Genomic DNA, 21898 nt, shown 5'->3' with positions numbered 1-21898 from the left:
ACTTTTTTTTTCTTCTTCAAAATGGTGATATTTCACAGAGTATAGATGGCTGCATTTCAGATGCTGGGATGTATTTGGGTACATTGGGATGCTTTGATGCATTGTGGCCTCTGTGTAATGTAATCTTGTTTTACATCTCAGTTCCTAAAGCAGCAGTTAGTAGCTTCACGGGAGAGTCGCAATCACCAGGTCTGCCTTTACGAGCAGTTGCAGACGACCACTCAAGACTTGGAGGCAGCGAACCACAGTCTTCGAAAGGAGAGTCACTCGGCACAGCTTCGTGTCACCAGGTTTGAACCAAACAATATTTCAGTTCCACTGCCAAGTTGAGCTTTTATCAATGACTGCATCATGGCTTCGTTAAATTGAATTTTCAGGCAAAGGGACTGTTTTTGTTTTTTTATCCCCCGCCGCGTGGCGGAAGGGGGATATTGTTGTCACCCGGGTCATCCGTCTGGCTGTCAGTCCGTCCGTCTGGCTGGCTGGGCGTCAACATTTATAGCTGTGAGTGCGAAAACTCATAAACTGTTCGCCATATCGATTTGAAATTTGGGTCACACATGTACCACCTGAAAAGGAAGAACCCTATTGATTTTGGGCATGGCCGGATCCAAGATGGCCGACTGGCTGGCTGGGCGTCAACATTTATAGCTGTGAGTGCGATAACTCAAACTGTTCGCCATATCGATTTGAAATTTGGGTCACACATGTACCACCTGAAAAGGAAGAACCCTATTGATTTTGGGCATGGCCGGATCCCGTCAGCAACAATGAAGACCGACTCGGGCGGTCATCTGGCTGGCTGGCTGGGCGTCAACATTTATAGCTGTGAGTGCGATAACTCATAAACTGTTCGCCATATCGATTTGAAATTTGGGTCACACATGTACCACCTGAAAAGGAATAACCCTATTGATTTTGGGTGTGGCCAGATCCAAGATGGCCGACTGGGGCGTTCCGTTCATCCGGCTGGCTGGGCGTCAATATTTATGGCGTCAACATTTATAGCTGTGAGTGCAATAACTCAAACTGTTCGCCATATCGATTTGAAATTTGTCACGTGTACCACCTGAAAAGGAAGAACCCTATTGATTTTGGGCGTGGCCGGATCCAACATGGCCGACTGGGGTGGCCATCTTGAAAAAAATTTTTGTAATAAATGGAAAACCGCTTATCCGATTTCAATTATTTTTGGTTATGACGTTCCTCACCCCTGGGGAACTTTTTCGAAATGATGACCAAATGGTGTCTTGTTTCCAATTCACCTCCCTCATTATCTGGAATATGTATGACCTTTTTCATTCAATGGTGGGGGATTCCCCATCTCTGATGGAATATTTAATGATTGCATAGATTTTGCAAATGGTACAAGTATTGGACAAATCAGTTTGGTAATTAAACTGTTGTTGTTCAATATTATAATGAAAATAATATTCCTGAGACCGAGAATCGAGTCAACATTAAGATTGCTTCTCATACATGATCTCTCACCTCCCAAGCCTCCAGAAACTGGTCGACAGCTTGCAGACTGAGGTCGACGAGCTGCAGCAGAGGCTCAAGATGTCTCGTTATCCATCCCCAAGCAACAATGAAGACAAATGTAACAGGCAAGGGACTTAACCCTTATATTAGGAACACTATGACCAAGAGGTATGCATGCTCGCATCCAAGCTCTCCAGCCTGGGTTTAAATCCCGACCCAGCTATAAACTGTCCCCGTGTTTCACAGGCAGGGTGATTCAATTTGTGTGCCATGCCGAGGATGGGCATTAAACGAGAATTCCGTCTGTCAGCATTCATTGGTGGGTGTTAAAGATCACATGGTGTCCTTCGTGAAGAGAAGGCGAGCTGTCGCCAGCACCATGAACAAATTACAAATTCCTGCCCAAACCAGCAAAGAGGGGAATTACATCACTGGCACAGCCACACCATCAGCCAATGATGCTGCCCCGCAGCCTTGTGCTGCATTTGAGCGAAGACGACCGATAGTTAAGCTTTTGATAGGTTTCTGTCCCTTGTAATCATCACTCTTCCTCTCTTTCCACCTTGATCCAAACAGCCTCCAGAACAAGCACTCTCTCGAAGCATCCATTTTGACAAAATGCATTGCAAACAAGTTCCCAGGAACAAGTGTGGTCAATGAACCACAATCACAACCACCCTTGTCGCCACAAGATGTGATACCCGTGTATTATACACCTCCCTTAACCAGCTTCAAAGAACCTCAATCTACGATGGATCCATTTTACCCGTCAGAGCGCCTTCAAGCTGCCAAGCTCGAGGGAAACCTGAACGCAGCTTGCGTCACAATATCCGCACTGAAAGCACGGGTTGTCGAACTCGAACCGTGGGTCTCGCATGCTGCAGAACTCCAGGCCGCCTTGATTGCAGAAAGGAACTGCTCTGACATGATCACCCGAGGCAGCTTCTACCCGGTCAGCGAAGATGACTGCAATGTGGCCGGATTGTGGAACAGCAATGACTGTGTCATAGAGCCCATGGTTCACGGCGATTGGGTTGAGGGCAGAGTGCAGAACGAGTTTGGTGGGGCTGGGTGCTGGGTCCATTTAGGTGGATGGCACAGAATTGTAAGACCAGAAGCTGCAGCTCTCACTCAGTTGGATCATGCTCCTTCAGCTTCACTTTCAAATGAGAAACAAGAACCAATTGACAAGGCTGTGCAGGAAAAGTTTCCCAACGAAAATGAAACTCCCCATTGTACTAGTCTGCACCGTAGTCACCCTGCTCAGGGCATGGATTCCAATTCAGCTTTTCCAAGTGCTTCCACAGCACCTGTCAAGGGTGTGGCCTCGTACAAGAGTATGTCAACAAAACCTGAACCTGAATACAAAGCACTTTTTAAAGAGATCTTCCACCGAATCGCGAACGTCAAGGAAGATCGCTCTTGAGAAACTGAAAAGGTATGATTATGAGGTTTAAACGGACAACTTTCCAGTCGAGCAAACACCTTAACTATTGTTTTTGGGAAAAGTGGTCTTTGTTAAATTTTAGTTGATTTTGGGACACTTCAACACCTTAAGGACAAAAGCATTTCATCATCTGCAGTTTTTTTTTGTCCTTGGGGGGGAAAAAGGATGGATGTTTGAGTACGAACCACCTGTTAACTAAATCATCAGTAATTGTTTTTGCACAGGAAGTCGTGTGTTAGATCTGTTGGTGCAAAAGCTCACAAGTTATTCAACTCCCCTCTCCTCTCCCCGCCTCCCCTCGCTCCTCTCCCCGCCTCTCCTCCCCCTCCCCTCTCCCCCCTCCCCTCCCTTCTTCCCTCCCCTCCCTCCCCCTCCCCTTCCCTCCCCCTCCCCTTCCCCCTTCCCCTTCCTCCCCTTTCCACCTTCCCTTCCCCTTCCCTTCCCTCCTTTTCCACCTTCACTCGCCTCTCCCCCTTCCCTCCCTCTCCTCTCCCTTCGCCTCTCCTCTTCCCTCTCCTCCCCTCTCCCCTCCCCTCCCCCCTTCCCTCTCTCCTTCCTTCCCTCTCCCTCCCTTCCCCCCTCCCTCTCTCCCCTTCCCCTCTCCCCTTCCCTCCTCCCCTCTTCCCTTCTCCCCCCTCTCCCCTCCCTCCTTCCCCCTCCCTCCCTCCCCTCTTCCCCTCTCCCTCCTCCCCTCTCTCTTTCCCTCTCCCTCCCCTCCCTCTTCCCCTTCTCCCTCCCTCTCCCCTCCCCCTTCCTTCTTCCCCCTCTCTCTCTCCCCTCCCTCCTCTCCCCTTCCCCTCCCCCTCTCTCTCCCCCTCTCTTCCCCCTTCCCCTCCCCCTCTCCCTCCCCCCTCTCCTCCCCCTCCCCTTCCCTCTCCCTTTCCTCCCCTCTCCTTCCCCCTCCCCTTCCCTCTCCCCTCTCCCTCCCTCTCCTCCCCTTTTCTCCCCTTCCTCTCCTTCCCTCCCCTCTCCTCCCCTTCTCCCCCTTCCCTCCCTCTCCTTCCCCTCCCTCTTCCCCTCTCCCCCTCCCTCTCCCCCTCCTTCCTCCCTTCTTCCCTCCCTTCCCCTCCCCTTCCCCCCTTCCCTTCCTCTCCTCCCCTTCCCTCTCCTCCCTTCCTTCCCTCCCTCCTCCTCTCTTCCTTCCTCTCTCCCTTCCCCCTTCCCCTCCCTTCCTCCTCTCCCCTTCCCCTCCCTCATTTCCTCCCCTTCCCTCCCCTCTCCCTCATTTCTCCCCTCCTTCCCTCCCCTCGCCTCCTCCCTTCCCCTCCCCTCTCATTTCCCTCCTTCTTTCCCTCATTTCATTTCTCTTCCCTCCCCTCATTTCATTTCCTCCTTCCCTCATTTCTCTTCCTTCCTCATTTCATTTCTTCCTCCCTCATTTCATTCCTTCTCATTTCATATTTCTTCCTCTTCATTTCATTTTCTCCTCTTCCTCCTTCATTCTCATTTCTCCTCTCTTCTCATTTCATTCCTTCCTCATTTCATTTCTCTCTTCCTCATTTCATTTCTCCTCTTCCTCTCATCTTTCTCCCTCTTCCTCCCTCATTTCATTCTTCATTTCATTTCTTCCCTCCCTCTCCTCCTCATTCTTCCTCCTCATTTCTCTCCTTCCCTTCTCCCTCATTTCCTCCTTCCTCCCTCATTTCATTCTTCCTCTTCCTCATTTCTCTTCCCCTCCCTCATTTCTTCCCTCCTCATTCCTCCCTCATTCCCTGACCTCCTCATTCTTCCTCTCCCTCTCACTTCTCCCTTCGACCTCCCTCATTTCATTTCTCCCTTCTCCCCTTCCCTCATTTCATTTCTCCCTTCTCATTTCTCTCTTCTTCCTCATTTCATTTCTCTTCCCTTCTCATTTCATTTCTCTCCCTCTTCTTCTCATTTCATTTCTCTCTTCCTTCTCATTTCATTCCTCTTCCTCATTTCATTTCTTTCTCTCTCATTTCATTTCTCCCTCTTCATTTCTCTCATTTCTTCCTTCTCTTCCCTCCTCATTTCTCCTCTTCCTCCTCATTTCTTCCTTCCTCCTCATTTCTCCCTCTCATTTCTTCCTCCTCATTTCTCCCTTCCTCCTCATTTCTCCTCCTCATTCCTCCTCTCCCCTCATTCTTCCTTCCCCTCATTTCTCTTCCTCCCTCATTCTCCCTCTCATTCCTCCCTCATTTCTCTCCCTCTTCCTCCCTCATTTCATTTCTCTTCCTTCTCATTCCTTCCTCTTCATTTCATTTCTTCTTCTCTCTCATTTCATTTCTTCTCATTTCATTTCTTCCTCATTTCATTTCTCTTCTCTCATTTCTCTCTTCCCTCATTTCATTTCTCCCTTCCTCATTTCATTCCTTTCCTCATTTTCATTCCCCTTCCTCATTTCTTCCCTCTCATTCTTCCTCCTCATTTCTCCCTTCCCTCCTCTCATTTCCCCCTTCCTCCTTCTCATTTCTTCCTCCTCATTCTTCCTTCCTCATTTCTCCTCTTCCTCCCTCATTCTTCCTTCTCCCTCATTTCTTCCTCCTCATTTCTCCCTCCTCTCATTTCCTCCTTCCTCCCTCCCTCATTCTTCCTTCCTCATTCTTCCCTCATTTCTCATTCTTCCTCCTTCCTCCCTCATTTCTTCCCTTCCCTCACTTTCCCCCTCCTCCTCCTTCTCTTTCCTCATTCCCTCCTCCCTCGCTCTTCCTCCTCCTCCTCCCTTTCTCCCTCATTTCCTCCTCTTCCTCCCCTCATTTCTCCCTCTTCCCCTCCCTCCCTCTTCCTCCCTCATTCTCTCTCCCTCATTCTCTTCCTCCCTCCCTCTCTCCTCTTCCTCTCCCTCATTTCTCCCCTTCCCCTCCCCTCCCCTTCTTCCCTCCTCATTTCCTCCCTCCCTTCCTCCCTCGCTTCCCCCCTCCCCCTCCTCCTCTCCTCTCCTCTTCCTCCCCTTCCCCCTTCGCCTCTCCCCCTTCCTCCCTCTCCCCTTCCTCCCTCTTCCCCTCCCCTCCTTCCTCCCTCTCCCTCTCCTCCTCCCCTCCCCCCTCCCCTCTCCCCCTTCTCCTCCCTCCCCCCTTCCCCCCCTCCCCTCCCTCTCTTCCCCTCTCTCGCTTCTCCCCCTTCCCCCTCCCTCGCTCTCCCCTCTCCTCCCCTCTCTCTCCCCCTTCCTCCCTCTCTCTCCTTCCCCCCTCCCTCCCCTCTCCCCTTCCCTCCCCTCGCCTCTCCCCTTCCCCCTCCCCTCGCCTCTCTCCCCCTTCCCCTCCCTCCCTCTCCCCTTCCCCTCTCTTCCCTTTCTTCCCTCTCCCCTCCCCCTTCCCCTTCTCCTCTCTCCCCTTCCCTTCTCCCCTTCCTCTCCCCTCCCCTCGCTTCTCTCCCCCTTCCCTCCCCCTCCCTCTTCCTCTCTCCCCTCTCTCCCTCTTCCTCCTCCCTTCTCTCTCCCCCTTCTCCTCTCCCCTTCCCCTCCCCCTCCCCTCTCCCCTTCTTCCCTCTTCTCCCTTCCTCCCTTCCTCTTCCCCCTCTCCCCCTTCCCCCCTCCCCTCTCTCTCCCCCTTCCCTTCCTCCCTCTCCCTTCCTCTCCCCTCTTCCTCCTCCCCTCTCCCCCTCTTCCTCCCCCCCTCCTTCCCTCCTTCCTCCTCTCCTCCCTCTCCCTCCCCTCTCTTCCCTCCCTTCCCCTCCCTCCCTCTCCCCCTCCCTCTCCTTCCCTCCCTCACTTCCTCCCCCTCCCTCTCCTCCCTCTTCCCCCTTCCCCTCATCCCTTCTCCCCTCCCTCCCTCCTTCCCTCCCTCTCCCTTCCCCCTTCCCTCTCCCCCTTCCCCTCCTCACTCTCCCCTTCCCCTCGCCTCATCCTCTCCCCCTTCTCCTCATTTCATTTCTTCCTCATTTCATTCTCATTTCTCTCATTTCATTATTTCTTCTCGATTTCATTTCATTTCTTTCCTCATTTCATTTCTTCTTCATATTTCATTCCCTCATTTCATTTATTCGATTCCTTCATTTCATTTTCCTTCCTCACTTTATTTCATTTTCCTTTATTTCATTTTCTCATTTTCTTCCTTCATTTCATTTCATTTTCCTCTCATTTATTATTTTCTCGATTTCATTTCATTTTTCCTTCATTTCATTTCATTTCTTCCTCATTTCATTTTCCTTCTCATTTCATTTCTTCCTTCATTTCATTTTCCTTTCATTTCATTTTTCTTCCTCATTTCATTTCTTCCTCATTATTTTCTCCTTTCTTCCTTTCATTTCATTTCTTCTTCCCTCATTTCATTTCTCCTCTCCCTCATTTCATTTCTTCTCATTCATTTCTCTCTTTCATTTCATTTCATTTCTTCCCTCATTTCATTTCATTTCTTCCTCATTTCATTCTTCCTCATTTCATTCTTTTTCCTTTTCATTTCATTTTCTTCTCTCATTTTCATTTCTTCTTTCATTTCTTCATTTCTCTTCTCATTTCATTTCTTCTCTCATTTCATTTCTCTTCCTCATTTCATTTCCTCCTTCATTCCTCATTTCTCCTCATTTCATTTCTTCCTCTTTCATTTCATTTCTCATTTCCCTTCATTTCATTTTCTCTCATTTCTTCCTCATTTCATACTCTCATTTCATTATTTCCTTTTCCCTTTCATTTCATTTCTCTCATTTCATTTCATTTTTCCTTTGCCTTCATTTCATTTCTCCATACTTTATTTCCTCCTCATTTCTTCCTCATTCCTTCTCATTTCATTTCTCCCTTTTTTCATTATCTCCCTCGATTTCATTTCTCCTTTCTCGATTCATTTCATTTCTCCCTCATTTCATTTCTTCTTCCTCTCCTTCTTCTTCATTTCATTTTCCTCTCTTCCTCATTTCTCATTCTTCCTCATTTCTCATTTTCTCCTCTCATTTCATTCTTTCTCATTTCATTTTCCTTCCTCTCATTTCTCCTCATTTCTCCTTTCTCTCTCATTTCTCCCCTCATTCCTCATTTCTCCTCCCTCTTCCTCCTTTCTCTCCTTCCTCTCATTTCTTCCCTCCCTTCATCTCTTCTCCTCCTCATTTCTTCTCCTCTCTCCCTCTCATTCTCCTCATTTTCCTCCCTCTTCTTCCTCATTTCTCCCTCTCATTCTTCTCCTCCTCTCTCATTTCTCTCATTTCCTCCCTCATTTCTTCTTCCTCATTTCTTCCCTCTCATTTCTCATTCCCTCATTTCTCTCATTTCTCCTCTCCCTCTCTCATTTCATTTCTCCCTTCCCTCATTTCATTTCCTCCCTCACTTCATTTCATTTCTCTCCTTCCTCATTTCATTTCTCATTCTCTTCCTCATTTCATTTCTCTTCCTCATTTCATTTCCTCCCTCATTCCTCCTCATTTTCTCCTTCTCCTCATTTCTTTCATTCTTCTTCCTCATTTCCTCATTTCTTCCTCATTTCTCCTCCTCATTTCTCCTCATTTCATTTTCTCTCCTTCCTCATTTCATTTTCCCTTTTTTCATTTCATTTCTCCTCCCTCTCATTTCATTTTCTTCCTTCCTCATTATTCTCTTCCTTTCATTTCATTTCTCTCATTCTTCTCCCTCATTTCATTCTCTTCCTCATTTCTCACTCTCTTCCTCATTTCATTTCTCCTTCCTCATTTCATTTCTCTCATTTCATTCTCTCTCTTCCTTCATTTCTCTCTTCTTCCCTTCTCCTTCCTCTTCCTCCCTTCTCTTCCTCTCCTCCTTCCTTTCATTTCCTCCCTCATTTCATTTCTCCTTTCCTCATTTCCTCCTCATTTCTCTCTCATTTCATTCTCCTCTCATTTCTCCTCATTTTCTCCTCTCCTCTCTCATTTCTCCCCTTTCTCCTCCTCTTCATTCCCCTCTCTCTCTCATTTCTCCTCCTCATTTCCCTCCTCATTTCTCCTCGATTTACTTTCTTGATTTCTTTCTCCTCATTTCTCCTCCTCTCATTTCTCCCTCTCCTCCCTGATTTCTCCTCTTCATTTCTCTCATTTTCTCCTCATTTCTCTCCCTCATTTCTTCTCCTCATTTCCTCCTCTCTCTCATTTCTCCTCCCTCATTTCTCATTTTCCTTCTCTCCCTCATTTCTCCTCCTCATTTCTCTCCCTCATCTCATTTCTCCTCCTCATTTCTCTCTCTCATTTCTCCTCATTTCTCCTCTCATTCATTTCTCCTCCCTCTCTCATTTCTCCTCATTTCATTTCTCCTCCTCTCATTTCCTTCTTCCTCCCTCCCTCTCATTTTCTCCTCATTTCATTTCTCCTCCCTCATTTTCTCCTCCCTCATTTCTCCATCTCTCCTCATTTCTCCCTCATTTCTCATTTCTCCCTCTCCTTTCATTTCTCCTCATTTCTTCATTTCATTTCTCCCTCTTTCTTTCCTCATTATTTTCCCCTCCCATTTTCATTTTCTTTCGACCTTTCTCCCCTTTTCCCTTTCTTTGATTTCCTCCTCATTTCTCCTCCCTCTCTTTCATTTCTCTCCTCCCATTTCTCCTCTCCCTCATTTTCCTTCTCCCTCGATCCTCTCCTTTCCTCTCCCTCGCCTCTCCCCTCGATCTCCTCCCCCTCATTTCTTCTCCTCATTTCTCTTCTCTCCCTCCCTCTCTCCTCATTTTCCTCCTTCATTTCCTCATTTCTCCTCATTTTCCTCCCTCTCATTTCTCTCTCATTCTCCCTCATTTCTCCTCCTCTCTCATTTCTCCTCATTTTCCTTCTCCTTCATTTCTCCCTCTCATTTCTCCTCATTTCCTCCTTCTCCCTCCTCATTTCTCTCCTTCCTCCCTCATTTCATTTCTCCTCTCCTCCCTCATTTCTCATTTCTCCTCCTCCTCATTTCTCTCCTCATTTCTCCTCATTTCTCCTCTCATTTCTCCCCTTCATTTCCTCATTTCCTCCTCATTTTCTCCTCCCTCTCATTTCTCCCTCCCTCATTTCTCCTCCTCCCTCCCTCTCCTTCATTTCTCTCCCTCATTCCCTCATTCCCTCCCCTCATTTCCTCTCCCTCCCCCTCATCTCTTCCTCTCCTCATTTTCATTTCTCTCCCTCATCTTCTCCTTTCCCTCATTTCATTTCTTCCTCCCCTCATTTCATTTCCTCTCATTTTCTCCTCATTTCATTTCTCATTTTCATTTCTCCTCGCCTCTCCTCCTCCTCATTTCTCTCCCCTCATTTCTCATTTCATTTTCATTCTTCATTTCCTCATTTCTCCTTCATTTCTCTCATTTCTCCTCATTCTTCATTTTCTCCTTTTCCTCATTTCTCTCTCATTTTCATTTCTCCCTCTCATTTCATTTCTCATTTCATTTCTCCTCATTTCATTTCTCTCATTTCATTTCTCCTCCCCTCTCTCATTTCTCTCCTCATTTCTCCTCTCTCATTCCTCCCTCATTTCTCCTCCCTCCTCTCATTTCTCCTCCCTCTCATTTCTCCCTCCTCATTTCCTCCCTCTCATTTCTCCTCCCTCATTTTCATTTCCTCTCCCTCATTTTCATTTCCTCATTTTCATTTCTCCCCTTTATTCATTTCTCCTCCCCTCATTTCTCCTCCCTCATCTCTCATTCCTCCTCACCTTCATTTCTCCTCCCCCTCATTCTCATTTCTCTCCCTCCCTCATTTCTCCCCTCCCTCTCTCCTCCCTCTCCTCCCTCTCTCCTCCTCTCCTCCCTCGCCTCTCCCTCCCTCATTTCTCTCCCCCTCCCTCATTTCTCCCTCCCTCATTTCTCCCTCCCTCTCATTTCTCTCTCATTTCTCCCTCCCTCCCTCATTTCTCTCCCTCCCCTCTCATTCTCTCCTCTCTCATTTCTCCCCTCCCCTCTCTCCCTCCCTCATTCCTCCCTCCCTCTCCCCTCTCCCTCCCTCTCCCCTCCCTCTCCCTCCCTCCTCTCCCTCCCCCTCGCCTCATTTCCTCCTCTCCCCTCCCTCTCTTTCCTCTCCTCCCTCATTTCTCCCTCCCTCTCATTTCTCTCCCTCCCTCATTTCTCTCCTCCCTCATTCCTCTCCTCTCTCCCTCTCATTTCTCCTCCCCTCGCCTCTCCCCTCCCCCTCCCTCTCCCCTCCCCCTCCCTCCCCTCGCCTCTCCCTCCCTCCCCTCTCCTCTCCCCTCCCCCTCGCCTCCCCTCTCCCTCCCCTCGCCTCTCCCTCTCCCCTCCCCTCGCCTCCCCTCTCCCCTCCCCCTCGCCTCCCCTCTCCCCTCCCCTCGCCTCCCTCTCCCCTCCCCTCGCCTCCCTCTCCCTCCCCTCTCCCCTCCCCCTCGCCTCCCTCTCCCCTCCCCCTCGCCTCCCCTCCCCTTCGCCTCCCCTCCCCTCTCCCCTCGCCCTCCCCTCGCCTCTCCCCCTCCCCTCGCCTCGCCTCTGCCTCGCCCCTCCCCTCCACCTCGCCCCGCCCCTCCGCCTCGCCCCTCGCCCTCCCCCTCCCCCTCGCCCCTCCCCCCCTCTCTCGGAAGGGAAGGAGAGGGGGAGGGAAGGGGGCAGAGGGGAGCGGAAGGGAAGGGGGGGGGGAGAGGCGAGGGGAGGGGAAGGGGGAGAGCTGGTTTCACATCCGTTGTATTCCCTGCAGCATGTTTTCCCATGTCGGACCATAAAGGTAGTTCACGGTGAAGCTCACTTTTTCCAGGCAGTAAAATAAGCAATGGAGAAAAAAAACCCCACAAAGTTGGGATGTATTGAGTCTGTAAATACTTTATTTCGCATTAACCCTTTTGGGTAATGACTAACTTGATTGGGAGACTTTGACAAAAACAAGTTTCAGGTTATTGGGGGGGGGGGGAGCGAGAGAGATGCTTGTTTCTGCTTGTAAAAACCAAAAACATTGGTTGGTTTAGTTTATTTTTCAATTTGTCATATGATTAATAAATGTTGAATTTTGTTTTGTTAAACCATTGCAGCAAATCTTTATCAAGCTCACCCTCCATTATCTGAACAGTGAACCTTCGGCATCGCAGTCGTTCAACTTCGTCAATTGTCCAGTTTGACCTCTTGGGCCAGTTCCCATGCTTGGAATGTTCACACTATACACTGTACTAAAAATATTGCAACACAAGGGTTTTTGTGTTTATTTACTTCATCTGCAATGTAGCTCATGGTAATACAATTTCCATCTGTCATGGAGGTCATGATAATACTCAATTTTTGTCACCCCCTTGATCTGCACCAAAATACATGCAAGGTCAATTCTGAACCTTCAGCAGATGGGGTCAAGGGGTAGATATTGCTAATCGGGGGGCAAAGACAACTTTCTGATCCTCCCTCAAGTATTGATGCTCTTAAACAAAAAAAAAGTGGTAAACGTTTTTACTTGATGAAACCAAAGCTTACCCCAAGAGCTTCTGCTTATATTGAGAAAACTATTTTTACAAGCAGAACATCAAACATGGGGAAATTAATTTGAAGACAATACCAGAATTAGCTGCTGTCGTATAAATCAAAGTGGATAAGAATGAGTTTGTTCAAGTTTCCCCAGCTTGAGCAGTCCCATGGGCTGCTGTCAGAGGTAGCAGGTACCAGGGTAGGGCAACATTAGCATGGCAGTGTCCCTTTGAGGTACCACATCCCACTGCGGCTGGCACAACACTCCTGTATAGGGACGGGAAGGTCAATGCACTGGCAGCATTTCCTCAACAAAACCGGATGTCAGGATCAAAAACCACAGGCTGCTTACCTGTACAAGCAAATCAGGTATGGCTCACCTTGAGTAACGAGTCAAATTCTTCCTTGCCAAGCTCCGCACCTGCATTCGTGAGCGCAGTTTGCAGAGAGGCTCGCCGATATCGGTAATTTTTCGTGAACATTTCCAGCAGTGCCTGCCGGGACTGGACAGATAAAAAACAGAGTTGGTGTCAAAGCCACCCAATGCTCGCCTGTTCATACATTTATCATTTTTAAGACTAGTCCAATAATATTTTTAATAAAGCATTGCAGTGAAGTCTGATCCAAATAATTTTAAAGCAATACTGTATATGTATATTGTAATCAGTAAAAAAGTGTGGTAGATAAAACATTAGAAAGGAAATAACTTGCACCAAAAACTTTAACATTTTCACGCTCATGCCGGGGTGTCGCGAAAGCTGTTCTTCGAACAGGCGAGCTGAAAACAATTAGAAGATCTAGCTTTGATTACTTTATCCAAACCACTTGTCGATAAATGAAACAAAACACCAAGTCTCCAAGGAAGTCAAGCTCAAATTGATGCTTCTGTAAGAGGTGTCGGAAGGTTGCAGAGGCTGACCCACCTCCCACTACAATTAAAACTACTTTTACAATTAAAGATTTTTCACACCAACCTCCCCTAAGATTGTGCTTTTGCGTGTACGCGACAGTACTCACCTTGTCAAAAGAACTTCCCGTGTCCCAGAGAGCAAAAATCTTCACATCCTCTCCAGAATCATTCATTGGGAGCTGTGCAAGGTTTGAATCGTGTACGAGAGGAACAGAAAAAGAATAATCAGAGATCCCAGACCCTCACCAGGACTTGTTTTGTGTGGCGTTTGTGTACTGATGTTACAGAATTAATGTGACAAAATTAGAACTGCCACTTTATAACTGCTGGCAATAATAACAGGGTACCAAGACGTCTGCTTTGATTGGACACCTGACCCTAAACCATGACTTTTAAACTTGAGGGGGAGCACTCGGTTGAGTGCAAAACCTCCACCGCCAATAGTGCTGGGTCACTTAAGTGCACCTGATGTCCAATTCATTGTAGGTCAAAACGGATCAGACGCTACTGCACCACGATTGAATAAACTAAACGAGATCGACGCGCATGCAGAAATGCCAAAAAAAAAAAAAAATTATTTTTATTTTTTATTTTATCACATGACAGCAGTGAGCGAAGTTGCACTCCATCCTCTGAATCATCACTCTTGTCCAACACTCTTCCAGTGATCTGGGGAGGGGAAACAAAAGGTTCCACAAAAACACAACACTTATACTTTACATTCCTACTCTAAGCCTGAACGACACTATTCACAGGATATTTACACTTGACCGCCTCCCCCAGTGGATGCTAATAGACCCAGCGTTACCTGGGGAGCCAATTTTCAAATTTGCTTGCCCCAAAATTATGCGGACATCATGCCCTTGCTGCACATGTCAAGTTGTGCGGGATCGAGTGGGACTCACACATCTTCACAACACTCACACCATGGTCATCATCACATTTCTAGGTCATGGTCCCCATTTTAATGATGCAGGCTGAATCCCGTCATGGCCGTGGGGTGGGTTACCACAAGATGGGGGCATCTCAGGTGCAACCATGCCCAAAGGTAAGCTTTAGTCCAACCCGGACGTTTCTCCACCCCGCTCACTTTGATTCCCACCCCCCTGGTAGCCATCAGCTCGAACCCCGTACAACACACTGGAAGGGGTCTCACTGGCTCCTCTGGCCTTCCTGGGTCGCCAAGGTCCTACCCGCCTTGGTCGCCTAACCAGACCCTCTCCCAGTTGCCTCCAGACACTGTCACCATTAGCCAGCAGGTGGAGAATCTCCTTGAAGGGGGTCGCAATTCCCGCTCACCGTGAGCTTCAGAAATCCCTGTGGACAAGCACATCATCCCCACCCACAAAACCCACATGACTCCCCCCACCCCATCGGCCTTACATGTGACACCTGCATTTCTAACACTTCACCGACCATGACCTTCCCTGTTATCACACCATGTCCAATAAAAAATCAACGTGTGCACCATACATTTCACTTCTTAACTTGAAACAACTCACACAGCACTTTTCCGCACCCGATCCACGCACTGGCCATTGGACAGCCTCTCGTGCCCGCTTTGTTACCAATTACCCAGCAGAACTTACAAACCCATGCCAATTTTCCCACAATTCTTTTTTTTTCCACCAAAGGAGGCACTTTGCCACAATCTCAACAGCCGAGCATGGCCCTATATGCTCAGCCCGATCTAGTATCCCCGACCCCCGACAGTGATTTCCGGACTCGACCTATGTTAGGGCACCTCGGATAGACCTGGCAGTTCAGCAGGAGGATTCATCCTCTCCAGGCTTGAAAGTCGATTGGAGGGTCCCTCCATCGCCAGGTACCAGCAATATCGTTGCATGTGTCCTCTTCGCCCGCACCGGGAACAACTCCCCATAAAAGGCCCCCGTGCGTATCTGTGTAATGTCTCTTCCGGTTCCGGACCCCTTCGGCCATAATCGAATTGCTCTATTGGCTGGGCTGGACCCCGCCGCTTTGGCGCACCAACTACCGAATTACCCCTTATCAAACTTGACAGTTTCTGGCAAATTTCCTGAAACATTTGGGTAATGCCAATTTCTCCCAGCCCCTCTCCCTGATCCCAAATCTCGGCCTGTCGGATCGTCACCGATGGCCTCTCGGGCACCCGACCAGGCCGCCTCCACGAGGCCAGCCTGGCCGCGCACTCGGCCGCTCGGTGCACGGTGGGTGGATCCTGTCGCTCGGACATCAGGGTCCGGAAGAGCAGCTAGAAATTTCTCTAGTGCCAGTCTGTCCCATGCCTCCACTGTAAGGTCCCGATACGCGATCCTGACTGATTGGTAAATGTCCTGTGCCAGCTCCTGTACTGTCTCTCCCAACTTTAATTTGGGGTGCTGGAGCTGGGCCCGCACCAGATCACAGTTTGCTGCGAACCCAAACCGACGGCTCAACGCCTCGCAAATGTGGGAGCTGGTCAACATCCCCTCCGCGATCACGTTTAACACATCTGCGGCTGGTCCCCGCAACGTTGCCACCAAATTCCCTGTACATTCCCGCTCATTCCACCCGTTTAGTCGGGAAATGCACTCAAATTGCGTCAGAAAAGCTTCAACGCTCCCTGACCCGTCAAAATTTACCAGGGGGATCACTTTCCCGGTGGCCCGCTTCCCAGTTTCTCCCTTGTCCAAATCCAGCCCAGGGATCAAACACCCTTGTGGCTGCGTATCCAATTTCGGAGCCCACTGTGGCCAAAGATGTTTTGTGGTGAGGGTCTCATGGGTCAATTTTGCCTCCTGTTCCAAATGTTGAATGGACCGATTCACCTCTTCCCGCAGGATCTTCTGGGCCCGCACAACCTCCTCCAAGGCTCCGTCGCGAGTTTGAAGCTGCTCCTCAACCAACCCGGACACTCTACTTACAAAAGACGGCTCTACCACGCCTTTATCCAAGACTTCATCTTGGCTCATAATTTTATCTTGTTCGTCCAAACGAGCCTCCAATCCTTTTACCTCCTCCGCCAAATTCATCCCTTGCTTCCTCAGCTCTCCCCACTCTTCTACTTGCAGCTGCATACGAGCATCCACACAGGCACGATGACGTTCCAGGCTTTCATCCACTTTATCAACCCGAATGTTCGTTGCATCAATTATATCTACCAATTTTTTCCGTATATTTTCCCCCTCCAATGTAATTTCTACCTTTGTTTCCTCCAATCTATCCTCGAATTTATTTTGTATTTCCCCCAATTGAACATCCACACACTCCTGCATCTCAGTTTTCATTTTCTCCATCTTTTCCCCCAATTCATCCCTCATCAAATCAATCCGTGCACCCAACTGTTGCCCCATTACCCCCAATTGATCTGTCATTTCTGCCCTCTGTGCTGTAATTGCACTCATTAAACGTTCCAACATTGTCCAGATCGACATCGCGCCGGTTTCCGGTGCTGCCGGTTCCGTTACGGGCAAGAAGCACGGTCCACGCTCGGAATGGGGGAGGTTTCGATCCTACCCCCTTCTCTCCCTTCTTCCCCCGACTCGCTGCCAGACACGTGGCCTTCCTCCTCAAACATCTGCACATCCGCCATGGTGCAGAAGTCCCGTTTGCCGCCAATTAAATTTAATTTGAAAAATCCCGCCAAAATTTTCCCGCGCTTTTCTGTAGTAATTTTATATTCCAATTCGTGGCGAGATTTCAGTCCTGGTATATTCTCCCGATACCAAATATAATTTAGAGGGGTTCGAACATCCAACACCCTGACACCAATGTGACGTCCACGGGACTTGAACAGTCCCGCCAACGTAGAATGAGCCGAAACGATGGAGGCGGTTTATTTTTTTATAACCCAAAGATGGCGGTTTTAATCGCTCTACCGTAAACGGGACGAGGAAGGTGGCACGAGTTGCTTTTCACTGAGTTAATAGTGCTTATTTCTCTAACCAGAAATAATAAGACTCGGCAAGAGGAGGGATCCAGGGCAATTCGACGAGATGGTGGTGTGGGTCGGGCGTGGGGAAAACACAAACAATTCCAATGGATATACAAATCTCAAACCCTCTAAGGCGCCAGGCACACACACACACACACACACACACACACACACACACACACACACACACACACACACACACACACACACACACACACACACACACACACACACACACACACACACACACACACACACACACACACAAAACGTAGCTGGTCCTGGTGGTCAGGCTGGCCCGTGGTGTAGACGCAACAGTCCCTGGATTGGCGTCGGACGAGCTGGCGTTGCGCTCGTCAGGGGCAGGGGACACCATGGTGCTGTCGACCTCCTGGTGTCGGCGCAAGTCCGCTCACAGCCGCCAGGGAGCCAGTTCTGGCGCCAAGTTGCGAGCAGGAGAGGGAGGCAGGTCCGCCCGCCGTTCGACCCCGTACTCCGAGCCAGCAGAACCCCAGAGCCAACCGAGGTGAGGCACGAGGCACAGCAAGGCCACGAGACACGATGAATCCAGGATCGAATCAGCGCAACAAAACAGCACGCTCCCAGCACAACAGCCTCCACCAAAACGGTTTTTCTTTACCGATCTTCTTCCTCCCACCCTTTTCCCCCGAACAGAACCTTTTTATCCTCGACTCCCCGTCACTTCCAATCGAGCCGTTTTATTGGCTCTCCGCCGTCGCCTTCCGCCAATCGTGATCACGGGGCGGAGCCATCCGCAGCACTGTCCTGTGACGTCACGGCAAGCCTCCAGGGAATACTAGCAGGGTTTACGCAGACACACTTACCCTATCCCGTCTCCCTATCTAATTACGTGACAATTATCATTTCCCCCTTGAAGAAATGGACATTTACTAGACAAATTATCAGCACTGAATTGCTACTTATTACATCGAGATCCTGGTAAACTCGAACAGCATGGCATACCTAATTAAACATCCTAATTACCTTTTGAATGCATACCCCCCCCCCCCAGACGTAACAATAGTTTCACTATCTGTGGCGTCGCACCAAGCCTTCGCACACACATACCTTAAGCCAGCTCTTATCCATGAATTGCGTCTCTTTCTCATCTTCCTCCCTGCCCAAGTGTGAAACAACGCATATTTGGTTGTTGAAAGACCAAAAATCACTCAATCAGCAGACAACCATGAGCGCCGCCATCTTGATTTGTTGTTTCCTGGTCGTTTCTTCCGCGATTACAAGCATGCCACACCCACTTCACAGCGGTAATTTCAAATGGTAATAACTGTCGGTGTGTCAACTTGTGCATGTGGAAACAAGTTGGAATTTCAATGGTGTGTTCTCATGAATGTACAGGGTAAATTTCGTTTAGATTGGTGATCTGCACAACGAAACTGAACGAACCGACCCACCTCCACATGACCTAATATGTGCGCGCACGCACGCACGCACCTTGAGACCTGGCAGGTCTCTGTTTCACCTCCTGAAACCCACCCACATGTGGAGATAGCAGGCAACAGCAGCAACTCGCACGCACACACACTTCCGTTATGGTAATACAGTTTATATATCTACACACAAGCCTGGTGTTGGCTTTGTGGTTAGGGTGGCGGCTTGGGAGCCTAGAGTCCTGAGTTCAAGTCCCGTTGGCCACTGAATTAAAATACACCAGGAGGTTGACTCAGCCAGTCATCCTTCCGAGGTCAGCAAAATGAGCACCAGTGTACTGGTAAGGGGGTCACACATCAGCGGCATAGCTGCGTCCCAACCAATGATGCAACCAGCAGTCACAGGCTGCACTCGATAGAGTGAGAGATATACACTTGCATAAAATACATTAAAACGACAAACAAAGATTTACCTTTAAACAGAGTTCTTTGAAAAAGGAATTCAAATGAGAAATTAGCAAAATTCAATTAAAAATATATCAAAGCACATCAAGAAACTAAATAATTCTGGCTGCCAGACCATGTGTCCAATCAAGTTGAAATTTAAAACAACTATTCCTCATCACCACGAGATCACAATTGTGCAAGTTTCACGTCGATCGATTACGCAGTTTCACAGAAAACATAATGTTTTTCTTAAATCCAATATGGTTGCCAAACCATGTGACCTATCAATTATTCCTCAACAACCCTGTTCATGCATGCATTGGTGAACATTTATGTGAAGTTTCCCGTCAATCTGGCTATTCGAGGGAAGATTTTTATGTTTTAGGGGAAATCCAATATGGCTGCCAAACCATGCGACCTATGATGTCGTGTGTGTGAACCTTTTGTTCCTCATGACTAGGTGGTCATAGGTGTAAAGTTTCACCTTAATCTGTTCAGACATTTCAGAGAACATTTTTGAAGGATTTTTTTTTTAAAACAATATGGCTGCTGAATCACGCGACCGATAACGTCATCTTTTTTATATTTTTTTTTGGTGGACCATTTTATCCCGAGATGACCCTCAAATTTTCATACTGATCGGATGTAGTATTCTACATATACAATTACGTCACAATTAAGGCACCGATGACATCATTTTAAAAAAATAATAATAATCACATTCCCCATGAGGAGTACCTGCCGTGTGCCAAGTTTCAATTTTTTCCTTGGTGGAGTTTCAGAGATAAAGGTCCAAAGTTTTTCCTTTTTTCCAACATGGCAACCATATCACATGACCTATGGCATCATAATTATCATTAAAACATTGTACATGAGTAGTCGCACCAATGGTGAAAATTTCGTCTCAACCCGACAAGCGGTTGCGGAGAAAAACACAAAAGTTCTGTGCGGACAAACAAATGCAATCCCCTCTCCTTCGGCGAGGGTAATAAAAAAAACAACCCAGAGTTATGGCTGAGCCATGCTGGTGCTCTGACTGTTTCAGAAAAGCAAAAGTCAAATCTGCAGAGGTTATAAATCAAAATCTGCTCGTTGAAACAACAAAATAATGAATCTGTCTCTCCTCTCTCTCAATTGAATGGGATGTGCTCAATTACAAGGCATCTTTAAATCCAAAAGCTATAATCACAGAGTTCAACATTCCAGGCAGAGCTTGGTTATGGTCTTTGAGACCTGTTGGGTGGAGGGCTTACCAATTGACTACTCATCATTGTCGGTGAAGTCCACTGTTGAACAAGCAAGTGTAACAAACTTATTTTAAAAGGCTCAAGATGAACCCAACGTCAAAATGGTCACAAAGCAGAGGTATTTGAAATGGATGCATTCTGGAATCCTGGTTCTTGAACAAGGATGAGGTGACTACAGGTCGAAGGCATTGGTAGCCATCAACCATTCCTTCAAGACCTGGAGACCATGCAACACAATGACATCTATAGATGCCAAGGTTCAAGTCCCAGTGTGAACCACCCCCCCCCCCCAAAAAAAAAAGAAAATTGACTTTGAAAGAATGGCCAATAGATGCTAAGGACCTTCATACTTGGGGGATTACAATGAGATTAGGCTTCCACATACCGGTACATCCATATGCTTGGCCCCGGCCCGAGCCAATGCATCCTGAAGCGCACGATCAGACACGCCGGAACCAAGCACGTGTCCTGGGGGCAGCTCCGTGAGCCTGAGGTTGAGCATTCCTCGCAGTTCGCTCAGCGAAAGCACAGGGTGGTCACACAGCCGCTGCCGCACAAACTCCAACAATTCTGCTGCCAGTTTATCGGCACAACTACCGCTAACCACGTTCAGGCCATTGGGCAGTCCTATGGAGTGTGGGAGGCAGAGAGGTTAAAGGGCGTGTCATGAACACTAATTGTATTTAACCTGATGGTACAATGGTGAAGGGAATTGAAGAGGACATCACAATGATAGAATACTGCAGTGCAAAGTTAAAACAAACTTATTGAAGCACACCAATCATTACATTTGAGAAAAATGAAGTCGGACAATGTTGAGTTGCATTTCGTCCTTGGCACTGGTACCTGTCAGCGCGAATTCTCCATCGTTTCCCTGACATTCAAGCGAGTTGGCGTCTCTGCCAGTCCGTGCCACACTGAGGTTATTAAACCGCTTGTACTTGTGTTCTAGTTCTTTGCTCCGCTCACACAAGTTGTGCTGAGCCGCTCGGACACGCTGTTCCCCAGATATGACCACCAGGCCCCCTGCAGCGAGGCAAATATTATTCCCATGGGAAATAAACAGAATGAGCACAAAAAATACACAGTGGGGCAGATGTCTGACAAAATTTAGATGAATTGTTGGTTTCGTGGTGAAAGCACCAAACTTGGAACGATCATGTTTGATATGTACTGAATAGTTTCAGATATAGTGCCAAGCTGATTTTCTTCCCTTGAAGCTCGTAAAAGGGCGAAAATCAAAGATGGCTGCCGCACAAACTGAAAAATCTAATATCAGCATTACATCACATATAAAAATTAATGAAATATCCTTTTATGTTTTTAGACATGAGGAATCAAATGTCACGATCAGCTGAGGAAAATAAAAATATTTCGAATGACACACACACGCACTTTTTCCCTGCAAGAGAGGGGATGAGCCTTGCAAGCCCCATTGACAATCATGGTTCCCTTTTTGAGGTCACGTTTTATGGCCAGATGCCCTTCCTGAAGCCAACCCTTCAGTTAACTCTAACGACATGCAGGGATATGGTATACCTATTCTAACCGGGGCACACACCAGGAACAGCACACTGGTGCTCATTTCACCGACATCGGAAGGATGGCAGGCTGAGTCGACCCCACCTGGTGTTAATTCAGCAGCCAACGGGAATCAAACTCAGGACCCTAAGATCCCAAGCCAGCCACCCTAACCACTAAGCCAATACCAGGCTCAAATAACACACGCACACACCAGTTTTATAATGGCACCCAAACATAAAATGGACAAAATCAATTGTGCCAAAAGGCAGAGAAAGGTTATGACTGTGCG

The 21898-nt window shown here is 48.0% G+C and overlaps 2 protein-coding genes across 10 annotated transcripts in view; one reads left to right on the top strand and one right to left on the bottom strand.

Annotated features, from left to right (window-relative positions):
• Positions 1-12001, top strand: part of CDR2 (cerebellar degeneration related protein 2) — a 34886-nt gene extending 22885 nt beyond the window's left edge. Inside the window, exons 3-6 of the mRNA XM_085861226.1 lie at positions 142-290; positions 1500-1607; positions 2059-2920; positions 11757-12001. Coding sequence (XP_085717352.1) covers positions 142-290; positions 1500-1607; positions 2059-2908 — 1107 coding nt within the window. The 3' untranslated portion in view covers positions 2909-2920; positions 11757-12001. The remainder of the gene's footprint in view (positions 1-141; positions 291-1499; positions 1608-2058; positions 2921-11756) is intronic.
• Positions 11535-21898, bottom strand: part of POLR3E (RNA polymerase III subunit E) — a 40641-nt gene continuing 30277 nt past the window's right edge. For 8 of the 9 annotated variants that reach the window (XM_085862265.1, XM_085862269.1, XM_085862270.1 and 5 more), the window contains 5 exons: positions 20932-21111; positions 20471-20712; positions 13195-13266; positions 12558-12680; positions 11535-12444 (listed from right to left, as the gene is read on the bottom strand). In XM_085862265.1, coding sequence (XP_085718391.1) covers positions 12388-12444; positions 12558-12680; positions 13195-13266; positions 20471-20712; positions 20932-21111 — 674 coding nt within the window. In that variant the 3' untranslated portion in view covers positions 11535-12387. Of the gene's footprint in view, positions 12445-12557; positions 12681-13194; positions 13267-17167; positions 19676-20470; positions 20713-20931; positions 21112-21898 lie in introns of those variants that run through there. The other variant, XM_085862272.1, reaches the window with a different exon arrangement.

Source organism: Eptatretus burgeri, chromosome 17, assembly GCF_056783735.1.
Source record: "Eptatretus burgeri isolate ZD-2024b chromosome 17, Ebu_testis_v1, whole genome shotgun sequence".
NCBI lineage: Eukaryota > Metazoa > Chordata > Myxini > Myxiniformes > Myxinidae > Eptatretus > Eptatretus burgeri.
Note: the sequence above shows the minus strand (reverse complement) of the source record. Positions and strands in the feature narration are given on the sequence as shown.